The sequence below is a fragment of the Anser anser genome (assembly GCF_964211835.1).
Source record: "Anser anser genome assembly, chromosome: 4".
In the NCBI taxonomy this organism is placed as follows: domain Eukaryota; kingdom Metazoa; phylum Chordata; class Aves; order Anseriformes; family Anatidae; genus Anser; species Anser anser.
Window position 1 is genome coordinate 46,205,744 of NC_139724.1, and position 15,209 is coordinate 46,220,952.

A 15,209-nucleotide genomic window follows, 5' to 3' on the forward strand; every position below is an offset into this window, starting at 1 on the left:
GCAGCTCGCTCTCCAGCCCCAAAAGACAGCGCTGGCTCTCCGTTTCCAAGCTCTGAAAACAAACGACTCAGCCTTGTTTCCAGAGACCCAAAAACCACACGACTCAGCCTGCGCTTTCAGGCCCTGAATACGCACGACTCAGCCTCTGCTCAAGATCCAGAAACACACCTTTGGGGGTGGGGGTGCAATTGAGCCCCCAAAACCACCCAAGGAGCTGGTTGCCAAGACCCACAGCACAGCACCCCCGCCACCCCGGGCTCCGCCGCCGATGCCTTCCCCCCCCGGTACCCCCAATCGGAGCAGGTTCGTACAAAAAGATTTATTAAAAAACCGGCCCGACACCACTACAGCAGGACACTGCCACACGGGGCTTCAACACAGGACTCGCGCTACGGTACAGAGGGAGGGGCGTAAAACAAAGCGATCGGTAAGCATCGTGGTTAAGAAATAAGACGGTGTGAAAGCCATTTTGCCTTAACGAGCACTCAATTAAACTTCAGGGGGACCCCACGGCTTACTTCCCATCATGGACTTGATACAAAAATTAGTCTGAACTGCTATTAGCAGGCAGCATGTGCCGCCCCAAATGACTCTTCCCATGAGAAAATACTGCTGCTGCACCTAGGAGAAAGAAAAGAGAGGAACAAGTCATTCTGTGCCAACTGACAGCGGGCAGAACAGCTTTTTCTTTCTTTTTTATTAACAGAAAACTGCTTTTTTAGATACCCCTATGTCCCACTCTACGTAAATATGGTATATCGACATTAATCGTGTAAATATATGCTTTTTAAAATTAAAGCTGAACAGGAGAGTCCATGAGCTGGAAATCCACATGTGCGCCAATGTTTAAGGCAAGCTTTTCATCGTAAGCTGTGAATTTACTGACAAAACGCTTCTAGTCTCAGATGTTGCGAGACATCTCAGATACCTGTAACCACCACCAAAAGCTACTCTGGTGGACGGACCTTTCCGGCCCAAAAGGTTGCGTTTAGGAATTGTGCCGACCCACTATAGAGTATTATTAGCTTATCCGTTAAGAAAATACAACTAGAAGAAAAGGTTACATCGACTACTATAGTAGGATTGTGCTCAGAAGCTAAGGAGAAGTCGACACAACAGGAATTCAGCTCAAGAACTTCTTGCAATTACTGCTACCATGTCTATAAATGGGAAAAGCAAGCATTAAAATAGATTAATAAAATATAAAATTAAGACTGGAAAATCCAGAGACAAGCTGTATCCTTAGAAGAACAAAGTTAAAATTATTCAGTAAGCTGACGTATTTAACCATTACTGGGCCTGTAAAAAATGCATTAAAATTACATTACATATAGTTTTAAAAGCAAAGAAATAAGTGAAGGCAAAGCTTGAAGTATCCATTTTATTTTATAATGCTGATACAGGATGTTGGAAGAGACCATACCAAACGGCAGCATTCGAGAGCGTGAGCATCTCGTACCCTGTCCGCATTGAGCGGGCCTGTGAGAATCGTGAAGTCAGCGCGACACAGGGCCTGCAATGAAGTTCCCGCTGGCGGGTACAAACAAGGTATAATGTCAGAGTTAGTAGGCAATATTGTTTCGCTGCAATTCCTTAATTTGTACCCATTAGCAGTACTTTACCTGTTAACTTTACTGACTTGTTAATTATAGGGCAAAAGGCAAAAGCTTAAGAGCACCTGTGTTACATATCTTCAAAGTCATTACGTTACATTACGGTAAGCACGTCTGGGTGCTGTGAAATTTTAAAGCATTAATCATTACAATAGCTTACGCAATAGATTTGAAAAATTACTATTAAGTACAAAATCAGGTTGCAGGTACATAGTCAGGACATACCTGTTCAGGGTAAGTTGCGAACGGAATAATTTAGTATGGTTTGTAGCTATTTTGATGACCACCTCGCCGAGATACTTTCCCATAACCACTCTGCTGATCTAAACACAACAGAAAGCCGTCAGATGGGAAGCTCCGGGGGCGGCCGTGTTTCAGGAGGAAACATCAACGCCATCAGCTAAGGCAGCTTTCAGAGCCAGCTTCCCGCACCCCGACACCTCAGCAGCATCAAGCTGCTCACAACGGTTTTCATCCTACCCACAGCTCCAGCCTCCCCAGAACATAACGATTTTACACTCACCCCTTCAAAAGCATGTGGGAGAAAACAAACACATTCACAAAAATGCTAGGCTATTCCCAAATTGTGAGTAGTTATTGGCACGCTAAGGCAGAACAAATTTACCAAGGGATCAGGAGGAAAACACCCCCCAAAAAAAAACTCCCCCCACTATTTTGCAGGAGTGTATAATTGTGCAGCTGCTGGTCCATCCCCAAATTCTGATTACGGCCATATCACCTCTGTGCTAACTACAGTCTTCTGAAGACGGGTAACTTAACGATGTACGACGCAGCCACTGCTGGACTCAAATTTGTGTTCTATTCTCGGCCAAGACAGCCCCTTCGTGAGCCTGAACAGTCTGCAGAGCACGTTTGTAAGGAGACAGCTGAGGCAGGTGTGCTCTCTGACCATCTAAAAGTGAGGTGTGCATTAGGAAGCCGACGGGCACCTTCCCCTGCCACCAGGAGAGGCAATACTCCATCTCCCCGGCACCCCGGAAAGGATGAGGCTTTCCAGGCAGTACCACAGCCTGACTGCACAACGGATGTGCACAAGCACCTGACTTGGTGTGACACAAAAGCTGGGGACACAGGGGCACTGGAAACCAGCACACCAAGGACCTCACACATGAGAGGAATGCCGCTAAGCTAGCTGAAAACCTAAACCAATATGCTTTTAAAGACAGTTTGGTGTTTGTTTGTTTTTTGTATTTGTGTCAGCAATTTTCTTTCCAACAGCAGGGCTTTTCACAAGAAGTTCGGTACTTACTGCTATAGTCACCATATCCGTAGTAGTTGTTGTAACCAGTGTAGTCGTATCCTCCGTAACCTCCGTACCCTTGGCTGTTGTAGCCATAGTTCCCATACCCCTGATTCCAGTAGCTGCTGTATCCCTGGTTCCAGTTTTGACTGGGGCCTGCAACACAGCGTGCCAGAACTCAGAACTGCAGGAGACTTGCTTTCGCTCAAGCAAGCCCCTCGACATCTTATACCACGCCAGTGCAAACTTACCGCCGCCTCTTCCTCGAGCTCTTCCGACAAATCCTCCTCTGCTCCCCCACTGCTGCTGCTGCTGGTACTGTTCCTTTGACATGGCTACTTTTATTTCACACTGGAAAAGGAAAGTTGACATCAGATCCGATTCGCAGCAACAATCTTCACCAAGAATTCCTAAGCTTACGGAACGTTAAGCGGAAAATAAAATTTGGTCACCCCGGTGCTCTTCCTGGGAACAAAATGCAGAGCTTACACTCTTCAACTTGAGCATTGCTGAAAGACACTGACATTGTAAAGACTTTTCAAGTTCCCAACCTTCCTGTCAGTAGAACCAATTCAGAAAAACAACACTTGTTTCATTGTATTTCTTTCTGTTTTAACTTTAGAACAGACCTCTGAGGTATTTATTTGGGAAAAGCAAACTCAGCTCTGAGCTACAAAAGTATCATTGCGTTTTGCTCAGTTCCCAAAGCTTCCACTGCATATCCATCCAACGAGGAAGAGGCCGGCTACGATTTGAGTTTGGGTTACAAGGTTTAATTTTAAACACATTTCTGAAAGGAAGGTAACTTCCAACAGGAAAGCCTAGCTTCCCATTTCAGTTCAGTTCCGGAAGCACTCTAAGATAAATTGGCATTTTGCCTAAACAACAGAGTATTTCCAGATTAAACACTCCAGTGACTTGATTAAAGATCCAGTGACTTGGAAAGCGTGGTTAAACCTCCCGGAGCAGATGAGTGAGGCAGCACCCAGGGCACACCGCCAGACAACCTGGGAGCGTCAGAGCCAACAACCACGCTGCTGCCAGCCCTCTCCCCACAGGGCGTGCAGAACAAAACGTCACGGGAAGACCCCTCAGCTCATAGGCTTTCTGTAACCAATTACTAGCACCTCTAGAAATGCTTCATAGGTTTAGCACAACATGAGAGAAATAAAGCTTATAGGTATTTTCAGACTATTCTTCAAAACCAGCCAGAAATGATCATGTAATTCACTCTACTGTCAGTGTTCAGTTTCTCTAGGAAAAAAGTCACCTACTTTACTAAGCCCAACGTTGTGGTATTTCTTTTCCATTATTTTCTTCACTGGTTCCTCCTCCTTGAAAGTAATGAAGCAAAATCCACGCCTCTTGTTAGTTTTGTTGTCCATGGGGAGCTCTATAGACTCAACCTGGTAGAGAACAGTTGTGTTACATTTTATCCTGCCATTTGCACGACTTGAAAACATTTCTAACAGCTCGTATTTGCCAAATAAAATTATTTCAACTAGAATATGACAGTGTGCTTTCATCGCAGGGCTTTACGTTAGTCGATGCAAATCAGCATCACTACATCCATCATCACTGACATTGTGAACACGATCATCATCACTAGAAATTATGTTCCTAACTGCGTAAGTGACTGCTTTCATCTAACTCATTATCACTTGCCTGCTCAGGAGCTCTAACGGATCATGCTGCACAAGGAGTATTTCACTCGTGCTGGATAAGTACTCTCAATCTGATTTACAGTTATGTCAGTTAGGATAGGGTTAAACTAGGTGTTTCCACCCTTGAGCAGACCTAAATCTTCAAGCTTTGTATGAAGAACGTCTACCTTTGCAAAAGACCATAGTTCTGCTCGTTCATCACGCTACTAAAATTGTTGAACAGGACAAATGATACTGTTCAACACCTAACTGCAAACACAAAGTTCTCCTTGCAAGTGGCACGGGAGGATTTGGCCTAAGGAAATAGTTGTTGTAGCCTCTGGTACAGGCTACCAGGCAGGTATTGGAAAACCCAGCTCCCCGACAGCTGAGCTGTCATGACCTGATGCTGGCAACACCTTACAATAAGTAGAGAAGCTGCTGCCAACTCGCATCACCCTTACCAAGCTCCTACAGGGCAGCTTTTAAGCTCCGAGGTGGTATTTTGTGACAGTCCGCCTGCACCACCAAAATGGGGGACAGAGAGAGAGACAGAATATAGAGTTGCAGAGAATTTCAGAAAACTGCCTGAATCCCTGCCACAGCAGATGAGCTGGCCTGCCTGAAGAGCATCTCAGCCAGCTAACCCAGGCAGCATGCTCCGAAACTGTGCCTCCCACGCCTGCCTCGCTCAAGACATTCAGGCATCCCGCAGATCAGGTCCCAAGTCTCTGATGTGCCCCAGCTCCTCCTTCCAATAACCCCGTCCACATTACCAACCCATGCAAATCCCAGCCTCCACGTGATACCCTTATTGTTAAGATTCTGAGAAGCAAAACACGTGGAATTACACTGGCTGTTAAGCTTACCGTAGCTTCAAACGAGACTGAGTCTGGGGGCTGTTTTTAATTACCGAATTTTTGAAGAGCGAGCAATTTATTTTGCCACGTACCTCACCAAAACCTCCAAAGTATTCCCGTATTTTCTCTTCAGGTGTGTCTGGAGATAAGCCCCCAACAAAAATCTTTTTGACGGGTTCTTTTGTTTTCATGGCTTTAGCTCTTTTAGGATCAATGACCTTCCCATTCAGCTTGTGTTCTTTCTGGTCCATGACCTGTGGAAAATTAAAACAAGACCTTATTCACAGTTCAAGCTAAATGTTTCACGGGAGTTTTGAGCAAGGCTCAGCTAATTCATACTTGAGCTTTGGTAATGCTAGCACTTCAGCGGCAATATTTTTATTCCAATGATTATTTGTTCCACAAACCCAAACAGTTCCTTGATTTTGATTACTGTCCACTGACACAGACGGTTCTACTAAAGCCTTTAAGGAATAACCTGCAGCCACTTATCACCCAAGGAAATACGGACATAACATTTCCCAGAAAGCACTGCACAATCCCCTCCTCCCCTCCTCCCACCTCGTAAAGTAAAGAAGGGTTTTATCTGTGCCTTAGATACCACCAAAGATCAACGAAGGTGACAAATCTTCAGGGTGCTACATCAGCAGCACTTTAGAAAGGCTAACGCCTAATTTTTGCTAGAATAACGCCCAAATGCATCAAAGCCACCGACCCCACTGCAGGGGTCACCCTGCAGCTCTGGAACACGAGGACTTGGCGCACTTTTAGCATCACCACTTCCCTGGCGATAGGCAGCAGGTGTATTATACGTGATAGTTTTGAATTGCACAAGGCCAGTGGGTTGCAGCACGTTCCCCTGCAAGTACCCAAAGGCCTATTCTGGGAGCCGCTGCTGCTCCCGGCCGCTGTGGCACGACTAAGTGTGGGAAAAGAACATTTCCATAAGCAGCATCTTAAATAGGTTGCATCCCAAAATCATCTGTAACAGGTTATGTGCAAATAACTATGTGTGCAGTCACCTGAGTGCTGCACCTTTGCGGACTACAATTTAAGGTGCCGTTTGATCACATTAATACTACCTTATCTACGCTCTCCGATTCTTTAAAGAGTACAAAGCCGAAGCCTCTCGATCGCCCAGTGATGGGGTCTAACTTCAGAGTGCAGTCTACAACTTCGCCAAATTTAGAGAAATAGTCCTTCAGGTCTTTCTTTGTAGTGTCCCAGCTAAGGCCGCCAATGAACATTTTCCTGTTGAGACAAGAAGGTTAGCCCGTTAAGACACTTCACCTAAGATCCCATGCCATCAAGCTGTACGAGCTCAGCTGCCTTACGTTAAGGTGTAGCAGGGCTTTATCAGTGACACCCCAGGCGCGCATAGGAGGCCCCGCACTTTTCGACACGTTGCTGAAACGACCCTGGCCAGAACAGATACAGGCCTGCAGGCATGCAACAGCTCTGCGCAGCCGTCCGCTGCAGTTGTTTACGTCACTACCCCAAGAAGCCGCAAGGAGCGATGTAAAGGTGTACTGCTACCTCCCTGCAACCCCGTCGCTACTGACCCACAGGCTTAACCCACACGGGTCTCTGCGAAGCCCCCCACAGCTGTTTGTGAAGCAGAGGCAGGACCGATACATGTCTAAGGCAGCAGGGGTACCCAGGAGCACTGACACACTCGCCTGGAATGCACGCATGCCAGCACGAGTACACCAAAAAACAAATAAAAAAGCGCAGTCGAGTCCGCTTCCCCATAAAGGTGTAAAAAAGCTAAGTATTGGATGCTCAAAGCTAACTTTTCCTCCCCAAAACATGATATAAACAGCTGGCATAATCCAAACCAATCCCCAGAACAACTTCCCTACAGACTGTTTACAGGAGCCGCGCTGCTGGGAAAACGGGTTCGAAAGGTACCTTTAGTCATGACTTTTAATTACACAAGCACGCTGGAAGCTTGGATTCAAATCATGACCGTCTGGAAACAGCAGTGTGGCACAAAAAATTCAGGCACTGCTGCACCGCTGAAGGAAATGCTTGACGACTTGCATCAACTGAAAATCAAGCCAACGAGCGCAGGAATGCAATGCCCTAGTCATCAGGCACGAGGCTTATGCTCTCATTCAGAGAGGATTTGTTTTGAGATGATCTCTTCTAATGCTGATAAAGAAGATTTTGTGACAGGCTCAGAACTGAAAGGTATGATCCACTGAAATGTGTAAAAACGTGTTCTCCAAAGCTCTGCCGATTTATTTCACAATGACACGCACTGTTTTCAGACAACCTGCGCAAGCACCCAAGCGCGCTTCCATCTCCTGCACGTGCCGCACACACACAGGCATCCCTGCTCCGATCGCGCTGCACTTCCACAGGTCCAGCCCTCTCAAACCCAAGCTGTTCATCTGAACTCACCCCAAGCCTCGTTGAACTGGCTGTGCTCTTACGAAATAAACAGGAAGGTTCAGCTTCTGACAAATGTCTCGAACCTCCAGACGCAGCAGGGCTCAGAAGCTTCATCTGTTTCCACATGAAGTTTTTCCATCTATCAACAGGAGCACCAATCCCCCATACCTTTATTCACCTCTCCCATTAGTTCCAGCTCTCTTTTCTCCAAAAAGCACTGGATGCCCTACCTTGGCGACCTCTTACTGTTTTCGGGAGTGACATGAACAAATGGACCATGCTAGTAAAACGGTAGCCTCCGACCAGCAGGGTTCAGTCATCCAAAGAAAGCCTGGTATCATTAGCAGTCATCCTGTTTGTTGTCGTGTGTTTTTTCTAAGCAGCAAAACACAACACACGCCGAGGATGCAGCATCGTATTTCTGACACATAGGAGATACTGACACTGGAGCAGTTCCTGTAGAACGTACACGGGCTTCATGCCGTACAAAACATCCCTTTTACAGCTGTCAGCAGAACAATTAACACAAACTACAAAACCCTGCTTTCTATCACTACGTTCACGACCCAAACCAGGAGTTTGAAATTCCTGCCCTTCTGAAGGATTTCCCCAGCACCATGCAAAAACTGAATGTGTGACTGCAGTCACGGAGCAGCAAAACCTAATTGCTCCAGCTTTCCACTACAGCAAAAGTTTTTCAGCTCCACTGCAAAACTGAGGCCAAAGCAAGGCTACGACACCAACAGGACCACAAATGACAATTACGAGCCGTGCCACCGTACTGTCAAAACCTAGTGAAACACGCGTCCTTTCCAAACCACGGCTTGGCTGGTTGAAGTCACATCAGTGCACGTTTTTCCAAAATAGGTCACCAGAAGGGCACTGGCCAAGCTTTCAAGCTTCGGACATAGCTAAACTGAGCATACACAGAAGCGGTGGCTGGCTGTGGCCTTTCTCCAGCTGCCTGATCGGGATGTTTCCCAGCAGTTGCCAACTTAGGGATATCTGAGTACAAAGATCGTACCTGGGAAAAACTGAGGGTGCACTCAGTTGCTGAAAATCCTGTCTCTAATTCCTAATGTAAAGGAACCACTATCATACCTCCATCCAGCAACTACTGAGGGCACGCTGTCTTCCCTCTGCCTCCAAGAGCTGTCAAAAACAGTTTCCCATACAGTGTTACCAACAAGTGGCAGGTCAAAAACTATTCTCTCATGGGCTGAAAGACTGAACTCAACTACAAGCCGACATACACTACAGTGTACTCAGTGCCCCGCATCACCACACCACGCAGTGACAACTCCTCGGAGGCTGTGCTGACTCAAAAAAAAGCGTACGTCCTCATGCAACCCTTCGATAGGTAAAGGCAGAACAAATACGAAAATGGTGACAGAATTTAAAGTGAGGTACTTAAGGTAGGAAGAAGTGAGGATAGCGTCTAGGCTCCCATGAGCACTGGGAAAGCACTCAAAACACGTTCCTGTTGCGTCTCCGCACTGTCAGCAACACCCTGGTTTATTACAAAAGGGGAGGCTTCTCTGCAAGTCCTGACAGGACACACACAGCTACTGCTCCTTTATTCAGTTTTTTTTTTTATTTTCTGCCTTGAAAAAACACACTTGCTGCCTGAGTTTCACAGCAGCACGACAGGCACCAGCACGGAGCGGCAGCCCGTCCTGGAACTGGATCTATTCTACATGAACTTCACCTGCTGTAGGAAGGCTGCTCTCTGCCCCCTGCCAAGCACCAGACTTTGGGGAGATGAAAAACCGCATTCGTTCTGCGCTTAAACTCGTCACCTACGGCACGGTCCTGCGCAGGGAGTTTCGTGGGCTCGCTGACAAGAGCCCACCTCGTGGCGCGAGCCAGAAGAGCGATACGCGTTACGGCCCCCCAAGCCCACGGTCCCTTCCCCTCTCTTTAGGGCTGCCGGAGGAGAAATGGCAGAGGGTGGCACGAAGCCTGGCGACGCTGCTCCGGCCATCGCTTCTCCGTCACAGAGCGCCGCGGCAGAGCTCGTACCAGCAGCGCCGCGCCTTAACTTCCCGCAGCAGCAGCAGCAGCAGCATCCTCCGAGGGAACGAGGAAATAAACAAACCCCCCAACTTGGCCGGGGCCGAAGCTCCCCGGCTCGGAGCGGGCCGCCCGGGAGGAGCCACGACCGCGGGGCGCCGCCGCTCACCCCTCGTCCTCCTCGTTCTTGCTGGCGTCGATCTTGGCTCCCTCCGACTCGCCCCCGCCGCCGCCAGCCCCGTCGGCGCCCCCCGCGCCGGCCCCCGGCAGCCCCTCGGGCTGTTCCGGCTGCTCCGCCGGGCCGCCCCCGCCGCCGGCCGCGTCCACGGCGAACTGCTGCTCCGACATGGCGCCGCCGCCGCCCCCGGCTCCGCTTCCCCGCCGCGGCGCCGGCCCCGGTGGCGGCCCCGGCCCGAGCCCTCCGCCCGCCGCCCGCTCGTCTTAATGGCGCCGACGCCGAGCCAGCCTAAAATGGCGGGCGGAAGGGGCGCCGCGCCGCCCCACGTGACGCCATGGCGGCGGCAGGGCCCGGCCCGCCTCAGGCAGCTCCCGGGGAGCGGGAGGAGGCCCCGCGCTGCTCCCTCGGAAACTGTGAGGGGAATTAAGAGCGAAGGAAGCTTAGAAAAGCGTTTACACTACGGGTGGAAGGCAGAGGTACGGCTGGAGGCTGGTTTCTAGACGCAAGAGGTCCCTGCGCGGACAGGGAAGCAGTGCCTTCATCTGTCAGTCCCCTTCCTTCAGTCACATATAGAAGTGCAAAGTTGGTTCTGATCTGGAACGACTGGAGCTTCAACTCTTGCCACCTATTTAAGATAAAGCCTCTCCTCCTGTACAGCCTCCTCCACTGCCACAATAGCCCAGAAGCAGACTCCTTCTTTAAAAGATGTGAGATGGGTACTGCTAGGGACCTAGTCCCCTCCTCTAACGCTAATTAAGTCTACAACCCTTACATTTAAGGCATACTCAAAATAGGGGCTGCACACCCACCTTTGTCTTAAGCCACATCTGCTGTCCAGCACTGCTCTTGCCCTTTTACACAAGGAAGAAAATCAGGTTATACATAACTACATGCACCTCACTCCACAGCCAATGTCAGGACTACATTCACTTCGGGAAGCATTTATTAAGAGAATCCTTTAACATGAAATTATACAAATAAAAGTTTGTATAAACACACGTCCACGTTGTGTCATAACATGAATGGCAAAAAGAAAGTAAAAACCATAAAAGAAAACTAGCCGGCCGCTATATACAGTTGGACACAGTTGTGTCGTACACTAAAAGTCTTTACAAAATAGTCATTTCCTCTCACGAAGACCACCCTCTGCTCGCACACAATGCTCTGCAAGATGGCTTTGCTGCAGCATCTCCACCTAAAAAACCAAGACAAAATGCATGTCAGAACTCCGCAAGGTACTACAAGAATCGTTAAAAGGTCCATTTTCATGAACTGCTTTAAGTCTTCTATATATTCCTTTCGTCACTGTTAAAGATCATATGCATATTTCCTAAGGTAACACAACGTTTTGTTACCTGTCAAAAATTTGTCTTCCCAAATCTAGCCACTTGGCCCATTCAGGAAGCTGTTCCAGAACTACGCATATCCCAATTTTATGGTTAATCAGGTTCTGAACCAGGTTTTCCAATGGAAACACCGCCAAGAAGGGGTTTCCCAATCATGTGCTTATCCGCCTCAGCAACAGCTGCGCAAAGGCAAATCAGATCTCATTTTACTTCCAACAGTCCACGTGCATATGATCTTTAATGTCTTTCCAGATTTAAAAGTTCGTTTTGGTTTGCAGATTTCACTATTAGCTATAAAAAGAAAAAAGCAAGCATTAAATCTTAAACAATGCACACTTAAAATGAGGTTCCACAATTGAAATACAACACTAAACAGAAGACCAAATGATTAAGCTGTAAAGGCATTTATGTACTTTAACTCCTGTAAAAAACCATTTAAGTTAAGACACTTAAATCTCCAAAAAGATTAAAAAAGAAGCCAAAGTCTGAAGTTTTCCACTTTAATCTTTACGCTGGTACATGAAGTTGGAAGAGACCATACCACAGGACAGCGTTTTCTGGTGTATGCCTTGCGCTCTGCCTGCAACGTGCGACCCCAGAGATAGACGTGGTCAGGGTGACACACGGCCTGCAATGAAGTTCCCGCTGGCGGGTACAAACAAGGTATAATGTCAGAGTTAGAAGACAACATTCTTGTTTTCCTTAAGTTGTACCCATTTCAGTACTTTACCTGTTAATACTTCTAATAAGTTTAATTATTCCTCTAGACCACCTGGTACACAACACAAAACAGAAAAACTCTTATGTTTTTCTGAAGTACTAAAGAAGATAAAGTCACATTTTTACAAAGTTAAAGATCTATAGACACGGTAGGCAAAGCTGGTTTTAAAAAAAAGTATTTTAAGTTAACAAAAAAGTTTAATTAAAGAAAAAGTCACGCTACGCAAGATTTTACTCTTCATTTGTCTATTGATCTTTAAATTAGATTAGGCATACTTAGAGTGGACCTCGCACTCATGTACACACCTGTTTCCTCAAGGACTAGGTACTGCTTTAGTATGGCTGGTAGTTGTTTTGGTGATTGCCGCCACCACGGGATGCTTTTCCATACGTGCTTTGTTGACCTGTACATGAAAACAAGGGGGGAAATGCTGTGAAAATTAACATCCTACTCAGTCGTCTCTGGTCCTCCCGTACAGGCCACCACCCCAGAAAGGTCTGCTCTTTTTCAAGCCATGCTGCCTTCAGAGCAAGAGCTGTTGCAGAACAGCATATGAGAGGCTCCCATTTCAAGATCCATGCAATTGTTATCTTGAAGGAGATTTAAACTATTTACCACTGTAATCTGTGTATCCCGGCCCATATCCGTAATTGGGATAGTTGTACCCAGAGTAGTCATATCCTCCATAGCCACTGTAGCTTTGATCACTGTAAGCGCTATTGTAGTTTCCATATCCTTGATCATAATAGTTATTAAATCCTTGATTCCAGTTTTGTCCCTGACCTGAAAACAAACGTACAAGTTGTTAAGTTGGCTAACTTCTCACTCCTCTCATAGGGCACTTTTACTTGCAATTTTTCAGTGCCACAACTATTACTTCCAAGAACCCTCTTGCCTACCAACACAAAAAACTTCCTAAGAAAATTGACTGCTTTCAGTTGGCTACCAGAGATGTGTTTTAAGACACAATCACCCATGAAAACATTAGGAGAAAGAGCACCCAAGTCCTGCTCATAAACAATTCAGCAGAAAACAAAGAAAACAAAATGAAGCCAAACCATGTACAACAGCAGCGCCTACCATAAGCCTTCTCTTTTTAGATCATCAATTAAATGAACAAAGTTATAACACACGAGAGACTTTACTGCATTACTTAGGGCTGCTTGACTTTTGAAACCCGACATGCAACAACCTGTAACAATTGCTGGCTTGTCTCCTCTTTTGAAGGGGTAGCAAAGTGACTGCCCCTTTAACCAGCATGATTTTTCACTGAGGAGGAGACCAACAGTGCATCCCTTCACACAAGAGGAGAACTGCACTTTGCATTGAGCTAGGCTGTGGAAAGTAGGTCTACTAAAAAATATCCTACATCTCACTTGCCCTTCGACTGCTTCAATGCAAGCCAAGATTCTTTAGCTTCCAAAAGCTATTACAACCACCAAAATTGAATCTACCACATTTACTAAGAGGTTTCTTTTTAAACACAAGTTCTGCATGCAACCCAAAAACTGTACATAGCTGCAAACACCTTAATCTTCGGTACATGTACACGAATTCCAATATCCAAAATACTCACCCCGTCCACGCCCCCTTCCACCACCTCGTCCACCAGAAGCATTGCTTTTTCCTCCTTTCTGTTGCTGCTGCTGTTGCCTGTACACCTCTTTGGGCTGTGCTACTTTGATCTCACACTGTTAAGACAGAAAGCCTCATGCTCAGAAAGGATATCAAGACCTTTCTGTCAGCTGCTTTCACGGAAGCCAACAGAGTGCTTATTTCACAAGCTTGCAAAGAGAGCATCCCTACCTTGCCTGAACCAATTTGATGGTATCTGCTTTCTAGTAGCTTCTTGACTGGCTCTTCATCCGTGTACGTAATAAAGCAGAAACCCCTCCTTTCGTTCGTCTTGGTGTCCATGGGAAGCTCAATGTTTTCAATCTGAAATTACAAGTACATATCAATTACGGGTCATCTGCAACCAACTTTTTGTGCTACCAGAGCCATTCATCAGTCCAACACCCATGCTAAAAAGAGCTTTCAAAGGTTATCTCACTAGTTTTAGCGGTAATAACTAGTTGCACTTATAATGGTGGGATTACCTGACCACAGTCAGGACCACCTACTATGGACATTCAGCTGCAGGGTCGTAAGGTTGCACCAGGGGAACTAATACAGCTACAGCTATCGCAGCTATTGACAGCTGCAGTTAGCCTACCACGCCAGTCACAGCTATTGATGAACACAGACTTTTCACAACCACAGAGAGGGATGCTTTCTCATTTTAAGGAGAGACCCTGCTCACTCGCCAAAATTCTTCTGTCTTAAGACAGGGACAACGCTCACTTGAAAGCTTTTTCTTAGCACACTGCTACACCGTACCTCACCAAAAGCACCGAAGTACTCCTTTATCTGTTCTTCCGACGTATCTGGGCTCAGCCCACCAACAAACACCTTTTTCGGCGGCTCCTTCCCCTTGAGGGCTTTTGCTCTCTTGGGGTCTATTAGCTTCCCGTCCAGCTTGTGCTCCTTCAGTTCCAGGACCTGGGGGAAGAAGGCTCTCAGGAGGGGGCGGCGGCCGGGCCCCGACCCGCCGGGCGGCGCCGTGCCCACCCCACGCACCTTCTCCACGCTGGCCGCGTCCTTGAAGAGCACGAACCCGAAGCCGCGGGAGCGCCCGGTCACCGGGTCCGTCTTGATGGTGCAGTCCACGACCTCGCCGAAGCGGGACAGGTACTCGGTCAGGTCCTTCTTGCTGGTGTCCCAGCTCAGGCCGCCGATGAACATCTTCCTGCGGGGCCACGGGGGGGGCGGGGTTAACGGGGCATCCCGCGCCCCCATTGGCTGCCGGGGACGTCGCTCCGCCTGAGCGACACCCGCCGCCCCGCCCCGCACTGCCTCGCCCCCTCCCACCCCCGCCCCGCCCCGCAGGCCACGCCCCCCTCCCCACAACACCGCCCCCCCCCCGCCTGAGGCGGGATGGGGGAGGGCCGGGGGGGGGGGAGCGCTGTGCGAGGCGGCCCCCGCCCCCCCGCCCGTACCCGTCGTCCTGCTGGTTCTTGCTGGCGTTGATCTTGGAGCCCTCGGCGAACTCCTCCGGGCCGCCGCTCATCTCGGTGGCGTCCTCCATGGCGGGGGCTGCTGCGAGGGGGAGGCTCGGCGGAGACCCGCTCGGCGCAG

The 15,209-nt window shown here is 48.1% G+C and overlaps 2 protein-coding genes across 8 annotated transcripts; both read right to left on the minus strand.

Annotated features, from left to right (window-relative positions):
• Nucleotides 1-304: 304 nt before the first annotated feature.
• On the minus strand, nucleotides 305-10,247 carry HNRNPD (heterogeneous nuclear ribonucleoprotein D). 5 transcript variants are annotated; one of them, XR_014584379.1, is made up of 9 exons: nucleotides 9,957-10,247; nucleotides 6,460-6,628; nucleotides 5,470-5,631; nucleotides 4,149-4,280; nucleotides 3,126-3,225; nucleotides 2,884-3,030; nucleotides 1,839-1,936; nucleotides 1,460-1,530; nucleotides 305-621 (listed from the first exon to the last, which is right to left on the minus strand). XR_014584379.1 is itself a non-coding variant. In XM_083836029.1 (8 exons), the coding sequence occupies exons 1-7, from the start codon at nucleotides 10,133-10,135 to the stop codon at nucleotides 1,869-1,871; spliced, it is 957 nt and encodes a 318-aa protein (XP_083692155.1). In that variant the 5' UTR covers nucleotides 10,136-10,246; the 3' UTR covers nucleotides 305-621; nucleotides 1,839-1,868. The 5 variants fall into 5 exon arrangements, 3 of the variants coding, with proteins under 3 accessions (XP_083692155.1, XP_083692157.1, XP_083692156.1); XR_014584380.1 differs by having other exon boundaries at nucleotides 1,424-1,530; XM_083836029.1 differs by lacking the exon at nucleotides 1,460-1,530 and having other exon boundaries at nucleotides 9,957-10,246.
• A 643-nt stretch (nucleotides 10,248-10,890) lies between these two features.
• HNRNPDL (heterogeneous nuclear ribonucleoprotein D like) lies at nucleotides 10,891-15,205 on the minus strand. 3 transcript variants are annotated; one of them, XR_014584381.1, is made up of 9 exons: nucleotides 15,071-15,205; nucleotides 14,652-14,820; nucleotides 14,412-14,573; nucleotides 13,839-13,970; nucleotides 13,609-13,723; nucleotides 12,648-12,815; nucleotides 12,338-12,435; nucleotides 11,853-11,956; nucleotides 10,891-11,160 (listed from the first exon to the last, which is right to left on the minus strand). XR_014584381.1 is itself a non-coding variant. In XM_083836035.1 (8 exons), the coding sequence occupies exons 1-7, from the start codon at nucleotides 15,157-15,159 to the stop codon at nucleotides 12,365-12,367; spliced, it is 906 nt and encodes a 301-aa protein (XP_083692161.1). In that variant the 5' UTR covers nucleotides 15,160-15,205; the 3' UTR covers nucleotides 10,891-11,160; nucleotides 12,338-12,364. The 3 variants fall into 3 exon arrangements, 2 of the variants coding, with proteins under 2 accessions (XP_083692161.1, XP_083692162.1); XM_083836035.1 differs by lacking the exon at nucleotides 11,853-11,956; XM_083836036.1 differs by having other exon boundaries at nucleotides 10,891-11,956.
• Between the last annotated feature and the right edge of the window lie 4 nt (nucleotides 15,206-15,209).